The sequence below is a fragment of the Podarcis vaucheri genome, assembly GCF_965113315.1.
Source record: "Podarcis vaucheri genome assembly, chromosome: 1".
Taxonomy (NCBI): Eukaryota; Metazoa; Chordata; class Lepidosauria; order Squamata; family Lacertidae; genus Podarcis; species Podarcis vaucheri.
In genome coordinates this window covers 61,997,610-62,009,892 of record NC_138759.1, presented here as the reverse complement: position 1 = coordinate 62,009,892, position 12,283 = coordinate 61,997,610, and the positions used below count along the sequence as shown (strand labels likewise).

The window sequence follows — 12,283 nt, the reverse complement described above, 5'->3', positions numbered from 1 at the left end:
TTTAGTGAGCAGGCATTTAAAATCAAGCTCCCTCAATAGTTGGGCACAGCCTATTTTTATAGGGTTCACATTATAACAAAAAGCGTAATGTACCTGATTCCATGCCTCATAAAGCTCTCATTTTTATGTAATTAGGACACTAAGGAAAAAGTAAACTATTATCTTATGTAGAGATGAAATCTATGTTCTCGACCAAGTGTTTAGACATGCGTCAAGAGCTCTAACAGATAATTCTGAGTTCTCACCAATAGTAACATCTGAAGAGCTGTGGGCCTCTAAGAACTTGTTGAGATGCTGCCAGACTTTGGGAATCCAGTCTATAATTTTAATTAGTTCCGCATTTCTCATACGGCCACCAATCTCCGTTTCAATGAGCTTTCTTCTCAAGAAACGGCCAAGAAAGCCCTTGACTGGCTCAGTGTGGTTGGCACACAGCACCCATCTGAAGTTGTGGTGGAGCTGAAGGTTTGGTGTAGAGGAAGTTGCCTGGTTCATAGTTCCAATAATGAAGGGACTGTGGGAAACAGATCAGTCAGTATTAACGTCTAGAAAACACAGTATGTAAAAAAAAGAAAAGAAAATCTTTAAGTAATCACATTATCTACTTTTTTGCTACTACCACTGGCATGTGAAGGAAAACTATCTGAGCCTAAACAACAATGATCAGACCTCTCCATCCCTCACACAGTATTGGCTGAGAGTATCTGTGATTTTACAGAACATTTCAGAATATTTCATCTGCTTAACAGAAGGTACAGAATCTGTGAATGAATAATGGGGGGCGGGGGGAGAATACTGCACAGGGTGGATAAATTCCACATTTTAATATCAACTAACCCACCAGCCTACTAAATCTTTGGTTGCAGGTCTTATACATTTTATTTATTCTGGGTTGGACCAAGATGGGCAGAAAAAATCAGCCCCCATGCCAGGCTGGGGTGGTAGTTTGGATTAGGCAGAGATGTCTCTCCACAAGCTTTCCTGGCTCAACTAGGCTCCTGCTGAACATGCCGGTGGTCAGGAAGCCCTATTACTGGGGTCTTCACTGGCATGAACCACCAGAAAGCCTCAGAACTGGGTGTTCCAAGGGCGAGGCTGAGCAAGCGCAGGAACCACTGGATCCCAAGCAAATCTTAATGTCATTGAAAACAGCATGGCCTCGAATTATCCTGAACCCTGCACCTTCTGCTGCCATGACTGATAGGGCTGAGGATGAGACAGTGGCCCTGTTGCTCTGCAAAGCCACACTACTGGTGGTATTGGGGAGTTTGGATTACGCCCTAAAAAAGGTCACTTCAGTTAAATCCCATTGATTTCAATGGGAACTAAGCCATGGCTAATTTTTCACGTTTGATTTCAATAGTATCACGAGTTGGATCCAGCCAGGTCAAGTCTCAAGGAATGCTCCTGGAGCAAACACACTTTCCTTTCATGAAAGTTTGAGGCAGAACATGCTGTTACCATTTGTGGTACTTGCAGTTCAAGAGCCCATTGAAGATCTCTCCCAGGGAGCTGACATGGTGCAAGTTGTCCAGGATGATCACAAGAGGCATCTCCACAGCATTGTTTTCACTATTGCATTGGTCGGCAAGGTTGGAGAGGTATTGGCGGAGTTCCTGTGATGCAGATGCAAAAGAGAAAATTGGCTTTCAGACATTTCTTTTGAAGATCTTGAAAGAAATGAAAGTGGCTAGATTCAGTGGTAGAACAGTCTTCTGTTAAGGATGTGATAGCAAACTACACAGCGCCAACATTCTCCCAAGAGAAATAAGCTTTTGAATAGAATGTATAATAGCTCAGATAAATTTGACATCTTGCTTAGAATCTTAATTGAAAAGCTGATTATGATCCCACTAAATGCTATTTCACACGAGACGGGAAAGGGTAGTCCTCTTTCATTCTGGGGCAGTTCACAGATGTCCCCTGATACCCCCAAAGAATTGAGATTGCCTCTGTAGACATTAACAGATCTCTCTTGAAGTGATCATGTAACGAAAGGTGGTGTCTGGGGACAGGGTGGAGCCAGGACCATGAAAAGCATGCATTGCATGACAGGATGAGGGTAACAAAATTGGGGCTGCCAGGTTTGGCCAGGTAAAGTCACCAAGGTATCAACTAGTTTTCTGCACAAAGCCTTCTACAGAAAGCTACCAGGTCCAAGAATGTCATTGCACAGGACACAGGCTCAGAATTACAAAATGGAGGACTCCTAGGAGGACATTAATTAGTAACTGAATACTATTCTTCACTAGACAGAAAAAGTGGTCCTCTTGCAGGCCTTTTTCCACATGGCCTGGGAGGGCAGGGCCCTGACTGATTCCAGCTACCAAAGCTAAGGCTGCTGAACAGAATCTTAGGCTGAGGTATTGTTGAGGGCTTTTTGTTGGGGTGTGGTTGTTGCTGCTGTTATTTTTTGGTATCTTTATTTCGGATCTTGTGATTTAGGTGGAAATCTGGCTTCATTTGTTATGTTTGTAGTTATGTAACTTTTTATACGTTGTAAACCGCCTTGAACATGGTCTTAAAGTTGGAAAGGCAGCATACAAACAAAATGACTGACTGGTTGATTTCATGCTGGGGAGTTCACAGGTGTCTCCTAAGATTACAGTCCTTCAGATCCCACCTAGAAGAAACATCAGCTCACCCTACAAGAATAGTGTCACCTGCATGCCTGCAAGGCAGGCAAATGCATCAGAGCCTTTACTGCACCAATCAGCTGCTCAGGAACAAATTATTTTGATTTGTAAATAGTAAACTTGGGGGGGATTTGTAAATAGTAAACTTGGGGGGGGAGTCAATTATATGAATACTCACCTTACTGGACTTGTGATCCACATTAAATGTTGCAATAGCACCATCAGCCAGCTCCCTGCCCTCTCTAAGGACCATGTACTCTGACAGGCGATTGGCTAGGTAGGTCTTTCCTGTGCCGCTTGGGCCAGATAAGATGATTCTCCTGTGCTCCATCAGGAGTGACACATAGCGCTGCAGAATAGGCTTGGGGATCAGGGACTCAAACACCAGGCAGTCCAAACTATTCTCTGCAATCCCTGTAACAACAGAAGACATGGCATTCAAAACTTAAGAACTAAAAAGTTATCTCCAGAAGATTTTATTTAACAACATTTATAGACCACTTTATTGTAGCACAATCTCTAAGTGGTTTACAACAACTATTTAAATTATAAGAAAAACCATTTAAATATAATTGAAACCAACCATAAAATAGATTAAAACACTTCAGCATCTACATGTCTGGATAGGCTTTCCTAAACTTGCTCACTTCAGGGGAGTGCAGCTCTGTCCAGAACAAGCTGCCTTCCCACCTCTTAAACTGAGGATACTTAATACACCTGTCTGATAAGGACTCAGCTTCAATGTATTCCACCATGGCCAGAACACACTTGAAGTCCTGTGATTATCAAGGGGCTGGAAATCAAGCTTATGAGGAATGGTTGAGGGAGTTTAGCCTGGTTAAGAGGGGAGGAGATCCGATAGCCATCTTCAAATATCTAAAGCAGGCATAGGCAAACTCGGCCCTCCAGATGTTTTGAGACTACAATTCCCATCATTCCTGACCAGCTAGGGATGATGGGAGCTGTAGTCCCAAAACATCTGGAGGGCCGAGTTTGCCTATGCCTGATCTAAAGGACTCTCGCATGGAAGATAGAGCAAGCTTGTTTTCTCCTGCTCCAAAGGCTAGGACCCGAAGCAACGGCTTCAAATTACAAGAAAGGAGATTCCAACTAAACATCAGGAAGAACTTTCTGACGGTAAGAGCTGTTGAACAATGGAATGAACTCCCTTGGAAGCTGATGGACTCTCCTTCTTTGGAAGTCTTTAAGCAGAGGTTGGACGGCCATCTGTCATGGGTGCTTTAGCTGAGATTCCTGCATTGGGGTTGGACCAGATGACCCTTGGGGTCTCTTCCAACTCGATATTTCTGTGCTTCTAGATAATTGTTATGTACTTCTAGGTTTACAGGAGGGAACACACCAGTGCCTCCATCAAGGTGGATGGTACTTCCAATGAAGCACTGATCACTTCCTGGACCCACACAGTCGTCACTCCCCTTAGACTAGCTCTAAGAAGCCAAGGCTCAAGAGGGTAGATTCATGCTTCCAGATTCTACACATTTATGATGATTGTCATGTAAATATGCCACACTTTGCTCACTTTAAAACAGCATTCCCGCCTCCACCCCATAAAAACTTCCTCTGAATTCAAAATACTTCTCTTTCCCCTGAAAAACCAAGTTATATGTTGAATCTTGTTTTGTACATTATGGGATAAACAAGGGAGACTACAATGAAACATTGCAGTGTGGATTTTTTCTGTTCAGAATTCCAACTAGCCAGCTAGCCATGGCAGGGTTCTCATTAGCCACGACAATTTGTTCCATTGCCCCTTGCCCCTTTTCTGTGGGTTCCCCCTCCCTCCAACTGATATTCAATATTTCATGGTTACCCCAGGGTGGTGGTGGTTCTCTCTTAGCTTTAAAAATATTTTCTTCCTCCATATTTTTTTGTTTAGAAATGTATCTGCACACATATTTCTGTAAACCAAGGCATTCTTCTGAGCATATTGATACTTCCCTTCTGTTTCTTAGTGGCTGTGTTTTGACTACATAGCTGTTGGCACTCGCTGCCAAAGTTTAATATTAGAGGGAATGTTATGTTTTCTGGCAGAAAAACTTCCACTGGGGGGTGGGGGGAGAGAATACAAGCAATGTCAGCAGGGAGAATTGACTGTGAAAAAGGTCAGCAATTCTTAGAATCCCGCAGATGGAACTTCAGCTGGGAGAATACATAGGGATGGAATGTTTATCACCTGCTAAAAATTATCAAGCTTAAACATTTGTATGAACAGCTGTATATCTGGAAGGTAGAAATGTTACCATGAAACGACTTAAAAAGCACTTTGATCGTATAAAAATATATGTACTATAACCTGACTCTTAAAATCCAGCATTAGCGTAGTTCTTGAAATGCCTAAATAAATAACTTGAAATATACATAAATAAACTTCAGCAGTCGAAGCTTGCCTGATAGTCAACAATTACAAACAAGCAAAAATACTGGCTGAAATTCCATCTTCTATACAGCAGTTCCAAGGTGTAAGATCCCTGTTCCTTTTTTTATGCAACCACCCTAACGTCAGTGAACATGAATGCTTCTTCATTTGGAACTTTTCACTCAAAGAAAGACATGAAAAGGATAGGAAGAAGAAAGAAACTCATGAAAATGTCTCTTGCTCCTCTGAGGTTTCTCCAACGCCTGGCAAAACCTGTAATTACAAAGAACAGTAACAAATGGATCACCTATAATTTACCTTTGATAGTCACCGATATGGTATTGTTTTCACCAACCAGATAGCCACAGGGAAGCAGCTCAGGTGTCTCCATGCTATTTGTGCGAACGATTTCCCCAATGCTGTATCCCAGGACGCTGTCGGAGTTCAACCCTAGCTGACTCGCAGGATCAACATGAATGATGTATTCCTGTGAAAGGAAAGTAGAAAAGAATAATAACAATACATCAACCTTATCTTCAAGGGTCTTGGTTCCCTAATATTGAACTTTCACAACTGCATTTTTCATTTTGAAAATGAACTAATTTGTGCAATGAAGAAAGGCAAACCCAAAGTCTGCTTTAATCAAAGAGTAAAGAGAGGGAAAGGGTAACAGATATATGCAAAAACCACATAGCATATCAGCAGACTCACTAGAGATTTCAGTACTTGTTGCACCATCACACTCAGTTTCCATGTAAGAGAGTTAATATAGGACTTTTCTGTCTATGTGAAATGTATTGTATATGCACTGTATATTTAAATTAAGAGGTGCAGACACATATGAAGCCCTGTATACATTATGAAAAGAGGCCAGGTGCTGGACAAAAACAACAGCAACAGGGGGTGTTGCCATCTCCCTACACTGGTTGTGAACTTTCAGAGGCATCTGGCAGGCTACTTTTGGACAAGGTGTTTCCCGGATGTTGAGTCCTTGGATGTTCTTGGACTCCCAGCTCCTATCAGCTCCAGCCAGCAAAAGCTTTAGAGATGATGGGAGGAGTGGTTCAACAACATAGGTGGGAAAGAATGAATTAGGTGGAATTTTGACCTCACCCAGCAAGATATTTCTTACAGTCCTCCATTTCAGGCTATGGCATAATGCATGAAACCTCTTCCTTCAGTGAGATCACAAGTATCAGAGGAAAAGTGTCAGTTGCCACACTGCATATTACAATGGAAGTACAGTGGTACCTCAGGTAAAGTACTTAATTCATTCCGGAGGTCCGTTCTTAACCTGAAACTGTTCTTAACCTGAAGCACCACTTTAGCTAATGGGGCCTTCCACTGCTGCCCCGCCGCTGGAGCATGATTTCTGTTCTCATCCTGAAGCAAAGTTCTTAACCTGAGGTAATATTTCTGGGTTAGCAGAGTCTGTAACCTGAAGCGTATGTAACCTGAAGTGTATGTAACCCGAGGTACCACTGTACAGGTCTTGAATATCCTCAGTTGGCATTTATTTGAACCTCTGGAGCTGGGAGGCTGCAGTGGTCAAGAAGGATATACCATATGACCAGATATACATTGTGCATTTGGTCTTCTCTTTTCACTTTTTTTGTTTTAAAGATAGGAATGTTGAAATAAAGTAAGATTATTTAGCACACACTGCAGCCAGTACTTAATGACTTTTCAGAAGCCTACATTATATACGGTGTAAAAAAATAATGTATACAACATAAAGAGAAATACGCTGCTCCAGTTAGTATGTTTTGCAGGCTGCGGTACATCAGGCCTTGGGGAAGCCTCACTTTAAACTGATGAAGCAAAGGAACCTGTCAGAAGAGTTTTCTGCCTAAATAAAAAATAATAGCTTTCAAAGCTATCCAAGTTGTTAGAAGTAACAAAAATAACAATGTTCACCTTAAACAGCCTTCTAACAACGCCATCAAGAACATCCCATTTGGTCTTTCCACTGACGCCTATGCAGCCGATAAGGAAGAGGCGAGGCCTGGAATCCTAAAGACATACAAATATGTTAAAAGAAAGGCAAATATGGTGCTGTTGCAGCACTATATAAACTATTTCACCATCATCCAAGCTACTTTGGTGTACATCCCTGGGCCGAGACATAACCCCTACATGTGTGCCATTGCAGACCTGATCTATTCTTTGACTAGGAAAGCATGTACGCTGGGGATTTCTCACGCAAATAGGGCAGAACCTAGACACAAAGAATTCTGTATGCTCACTGGCACCTTGTCAAATTATGTGCCAAGTTCCTAAACACTAATGCAGTCAATTTAACCACTTTGCTAACTGAAATATATGGGGGGGGGGGTTGTGAAATGATTTATTGAATTATGACCAGAATTAAATTATATCCAGAGCATTTCCATAATCCACTAATTTAGGAATCCAATCTAAAAACACAGGTAGGATTAGTCTGGAAGGAACCATTTGTGTCAAACCTGTGCTGACTTCTGCAAATCATTCTTACCATGAAGCTTACAACAGATCCCTTTAGAAGTCAAAAAATGTGCTCCCATGTGACATTACAAGCCTTCTAAACCTAGGAGGCGAGTTCTGCAGATAAACAGGTGCCTCTCTCATTACCCTGTACCTGATCTAGGTCTTGGATCACTCGTCACTAGTAATGTTTATTTTAAAAGTTAATTTAAAACCAGTGAACAGGAGAAAGGGCATGTTTCAGCTTATACAAGACAGATCTTGAAAACTTCCTCCAAGCTAAGCATGTTTGGTTCAATTTCTCTTTTATTCATGCCAAGTTCCTAGGGTACTAGCAGGTCTGGACTTCACAACATCCATGGCTGCTGGCACTGTGTCTAGACTAGAACTCCAAGCAAATTCATCCCATTAGAAGCCATGATAAAGGAAAGGTCCTAGTGGGAACCAGGCCAAAGCTGATCTTTTGAGAATGGAAGTACTTCTGAGGGCGGGGTTGGAGAGTCCTTTTTTTCTTAGTCTTTGAAAACTAAGGAAATAGTTGGATGCAACCCACTAAAATAAAGTTTCAACAGAGCAGACCCACTGAAATGAATTGACCTAGGTTAATCATGTCCATTCATTTCAATGGGATTACTCACAGTATGACTAATATTGCATACAACTTATTTCTTATTTTCCACTGGAGTATTCCGTAGTTCTGCTCTCCCCACAAGGGGAACTTTTTCATGCAGCTGATCAAAGGATTACAGCACAGCCCTGAAGGGATTGACTTTGAAGTTGTTTCACCTGAAATCAGGTGAGTAACAGGTGGTTAGCCAAAATTGGTCTCCAGGGGTTGGAGGAGTTCAGGATCTGGCCCACTGGCCAGATCCTCATTTTTGTTCCTGCATTAAACCCTTTTTTGTATGCTTCAATAACCTTCCATTCATTTAAGCATAACATTATTCTTATGATCAGCCATTGGGTCATTAGTCATTTCCTAGAAGCAAACTTCTAGGGACGCGGGTGGCGCTGTGGGTAAAACCTCAGCGCCTAGGACTTGCCAGTCGCATGGTCGGCGGTTCGAATCCCCGCGGCGGGGTGCGCTCCCGCTGCTCGGTCCCAGCGCCTGCCAACCTAGCAGTTCGAAAGCACCCCCGGGTGCAAGTAGATAAATAGGGACCGCTTACTAGTGGGAAGGTAAACGGCGTTTCCGTGTGCGGCTCTGGCTCGCCAGAGCAGCTTCGTCACGCTGGCCACGTGACCCGGAAGTGTCTGTGGACAGCGCTGGCTCCCAGCCTCTAGAGTGAGATGAGTGCACAACCCTAGAGTTGGACACGACTGGCCCGTATGGGCAGGGGTACCTTTACCTAGAAGCAAACTAGTGACAAAACCTGAGTCTTGACTGCATTGCTTCAGACTACAGATAGGACTTCAAGTGACAAAAATACTTAAAATAGTGAACGATGTGGGTTTCCTCGCAAAAACTTCAGTCTACGCAGCATGCCAACAGACCTAGTGTCCGATAACGTGTAATGGAAAAAGGTGAAAAGCAAACTCCACACATAACTCACTTCTCTCCATTTAACTTCATCCTGAAAACTGACAACTATTTTAACATGCCTGCCACCTTCTTTTCGAGAAGAACCATCGCTGGGATCATCCAGCAGCATGTCTGTTGACAGGAAACACAAATTCTTTTTTAGTTACAAATGGTGAGCTGGGAAAATACGCTCATATGGTTATTTATTTCATTTATAAAATAATTTGCGAGTTGGCTTTCAGCTCAAAAAGGGTCCCCGAGCTACTTAAAGGTTTTAAATTTGTAACTTTTTTTTTAACATACAACCCTATCTAATTCTACTAAGAGTGGACCCACTGAAATTAATAAGACATGAGTTAGTTATGTCTATTAATTTCAGTGGGTCTTCTCTGAGTAAGACTAGCATTGGAGACAACCCAAGACAATGACAAACAGATTCAGAACAAAGGTGGGGGCGAGAATCACCTTTGAAGAGAGAGAGAGTAAAATGAGTGACATTCAAAAGCTGTGTGTGGACCAAATAAGTTTTAAGGACCCACCCACAACTAAAGAAAGATGAAGTCAACCTAACCTCTCCTAGTGGTGAGACAAATAGCAGGACTTCTGAAGCAGATATTAATTTGTGAACTTAAAGGGTAGGTTCATAGTCTTGATTTACCCTGCTACAAAAAAAATAATACACTACAGTATTACTCTTTTTGTGAATATATGCAAGGCTGTGTTTACTCCAGCCCTTACAGATAAATGAAAATTATGCACCAAGAAAAGTGTAGGTGCAAGTGTTTATGTTACACAAACTTTCAAACAGTTGCTTGCTTTGGATAATTAGGTTTTTAATTGCTTGATTCTGTGAACACTGCCAGGTTTGGTGCTTTCGAAATTGTGAAGCGCACACTTCTTGGAATGTACGTAAGACCTGAAATAATGGAAAGACATTCCTCTCGCAATCTGGAACAGACATGGAAGAAATGAGGGAAGACCACAGAAAAATTAACAGCGTTTTCTCTCGAAAGAATTTTACTTTGGCAAATCGGTGCAATTAAACCGACTCCCAACATGATTTTGCACAGCTGAAGTCATAGCTGGAATGCTACGCTTCAAAGTGAAACAGAGCTGCCAATGATATTGTAATGGAAGGGTTTGTCCCAGCCCTTCCACCTTCACACCTTAGCCACCAGCGATTATTTACAGCTATTATTTATTTACGGCTACAGGATAAAACCTGTTGGCTGCCCTACTCACCAAGACTCGCTGACTCTGTGAGGTTCAGGCTGTGCTGGGAAAGACCCATGGACTGCCTTGGAGAGGATGAAATGGAAACCTGAGATTGGGCCCTGCTGCAACTGCCATGATTTTCCGACTTCAGCCGGTCATTTTCTGCTTTTAGTTTCTCGATCTCACTCTAGATTAGAACAAGAAAACAGCCAGTAAAGGGAATGGAAGGTGCATGCCCTTTCAGCTTTTTTTTTTTATACACAAAGAGAGATAAAAATCTCTTACACACAAAAAAACAAACAAACAAACAAACAAACAAACAAACAAACAAGAGATACAGCTTACCAGCTGGTTAACTGTCTCTCACTATCCCCAACAGCTTTCATAGAATCATAGAATAGAATCATAGAATCATAGAGTTGGAAGAGACCACAAGGGCCATCGAGTCCAACCCCCTGCCAAGCAGGAAACACCATCAGAGCACTCCTGACATATGGTTGTCAAGCCTCTGCTTAAAGACCTCCAAAGTAGGAGACTCCACCACACTCCTTGGCAGCAAATTCCACTGTCGAACAGCTCTTACTGTCAGGAAGTTCTTCCTAATGTTTAGGTGGAATCTTCTTTCTTGTAGTTTGGATCCATTGCTCCGTGTCCGCTTCTCTGGAGCAGCAGAAAACAACCTTTCTCCCTCCTCTATGTGACATCCTTTTATATATTTGAACATGGCTATCATATCACCCCTTAACCTCCTCTTCTCCAGGCTAAACATGCCCAGCTCCCTTAGCCGTTCCTCATAAGGCATCGTTTCCAGGCCTTTGACCATTTTGGTTGCCCTCCTCTGGACACGTTCCAGTTTGTCAGTGTCCTTCTTGAATTGTGGTGCCCAGAACTGGACACAGTACTCCAGGTGTGGTCTGACCAGAGCAGAATACAGTGGCACTATTACTTCCCTTGATCTAGATGCTATACTCCTATTGATGCAGCCCAGAATTGCATTGGCTTTTTTAGCTGCCGCGTCACACTGTTGGCTCATGTCAAGTTTGTGGTCAACCAAGACTCCTAGATCCTTTTCACATGTACTGCTCTCAAGCCAGGTGTCACCCATCTTGTATTTGTGCCTCTCATTTTTTTTGCCCAAGTGTAATACTTTACATTTCTCCCTGTTAAAATTCATATTGTTTGTTTTTGCCCAGTTCTCTAATCTGTCAAGGTCGTTTTGAAGTGTGATCCTGTCTTCTGGGGTGTTAGCCACCCCTCCCAGTTTGGTGTCATCTGCAAATTTGATCAGGATGCCCTTGAGTCCATCATCCAAGTCGTTGATAAAGATGTTGAATAAGACCGGGCCCAAGACAGAACCCTGTGGCACCCCACTAGTCACTCTTCTGCTTTCAATCAAAGTCGTTTCCTTTTCAAGCTTTGCTAGTAGACCAGGCTTCCCCACTTTATCCATCCCCTCACCTTGGCCTTCCCAAAGTCAATCTTCCCCCAAACAGGCAGAATTACACATGAGAGCTGATAAAATTTTCATGGCAATCTTCTTTGAATTGTAATGAGACCTGCAGGGATCTCTGCACTTTTTGTAGCTGTACTGTTTTTTCTTTCTGATTGATGTGGTGGCTGTTGTGCCCTCTCTCTCTCGAGTAGCCACTAAACTTCAAGGCTGAATGGGGATCTGAACTCTGACCTCCCAGGTCCTAGTCCAGCACTCTAACCACTACACCACACTGGCTCTCACATTTCCATGTAACAAGGCCCAAAAGCACAACAGAGATGCACCAAAAGAGAAGCTAACTTCAAAGAAACACATTTTTCAAGTCTTGCTTTAAATGGGCTTTCTGACGATGGGTGTGGTTCTACTCTGCTGCATATATGGTTTTTTGGTATTATTGTTTTCAGAACATTGTCTAGGTTTTAATATATGTTTGGATGTCACTTTGAACACCCATGTTGAATAAATAACAAAGCCATAAACTGCAAGTAAAATAAATGAATTATAATTAAAACAGTGGGATCAAAGAGCCAGATTTATGAAGCGGAAATGACAGACACGTGGGGATGTATAATATCTAT

General features: G+C 42.4%; 1 protein-coding gene across 8 annotated transcripts in view; it reads right to left on the bottom strand.

Moving 5' to 3' along the window:
* Positions 1–12,283, bottom strand: part of NAV2 (neuron navigator 2) — a 543,877-nt gene that overhangs the window by 17,830 nt on the left and 513,764 nt on the right. For all 8 annotated transcript variants that reach the window (XM_082223099.1, XM_082223101.1, XM_082223094.1 and 5 more), the window contains 7 exons: positions 10,241–10,400; positions 9,030–9,130; positions 6,931–7,026; positions 5,332–5,500; positions 2,815–3,050; positions 1,462–1,616; positions 246–514 (listed from right to left, as the gene is read on the bottom strand). In XM_082223099.1, coding sequence (XP_082079225.1) covers positions 246–514; positions 1,462–1,616; positions 2,815–3,050; positions 5,332–5,500; positions 6,931–7,026; positions 9,030–9,130; positions 10,241–10,400 — 1,186 coding nt within the window. The remainder of the gene's footprint in view (positions 1–245; positions 515–1,461; positions 1,617–2,814; positions 3,051–5,331; positions 5,501–6,930; positions 7,027–9,029; positions 9,131–10,240; positions 10,401–12,283) is intronic.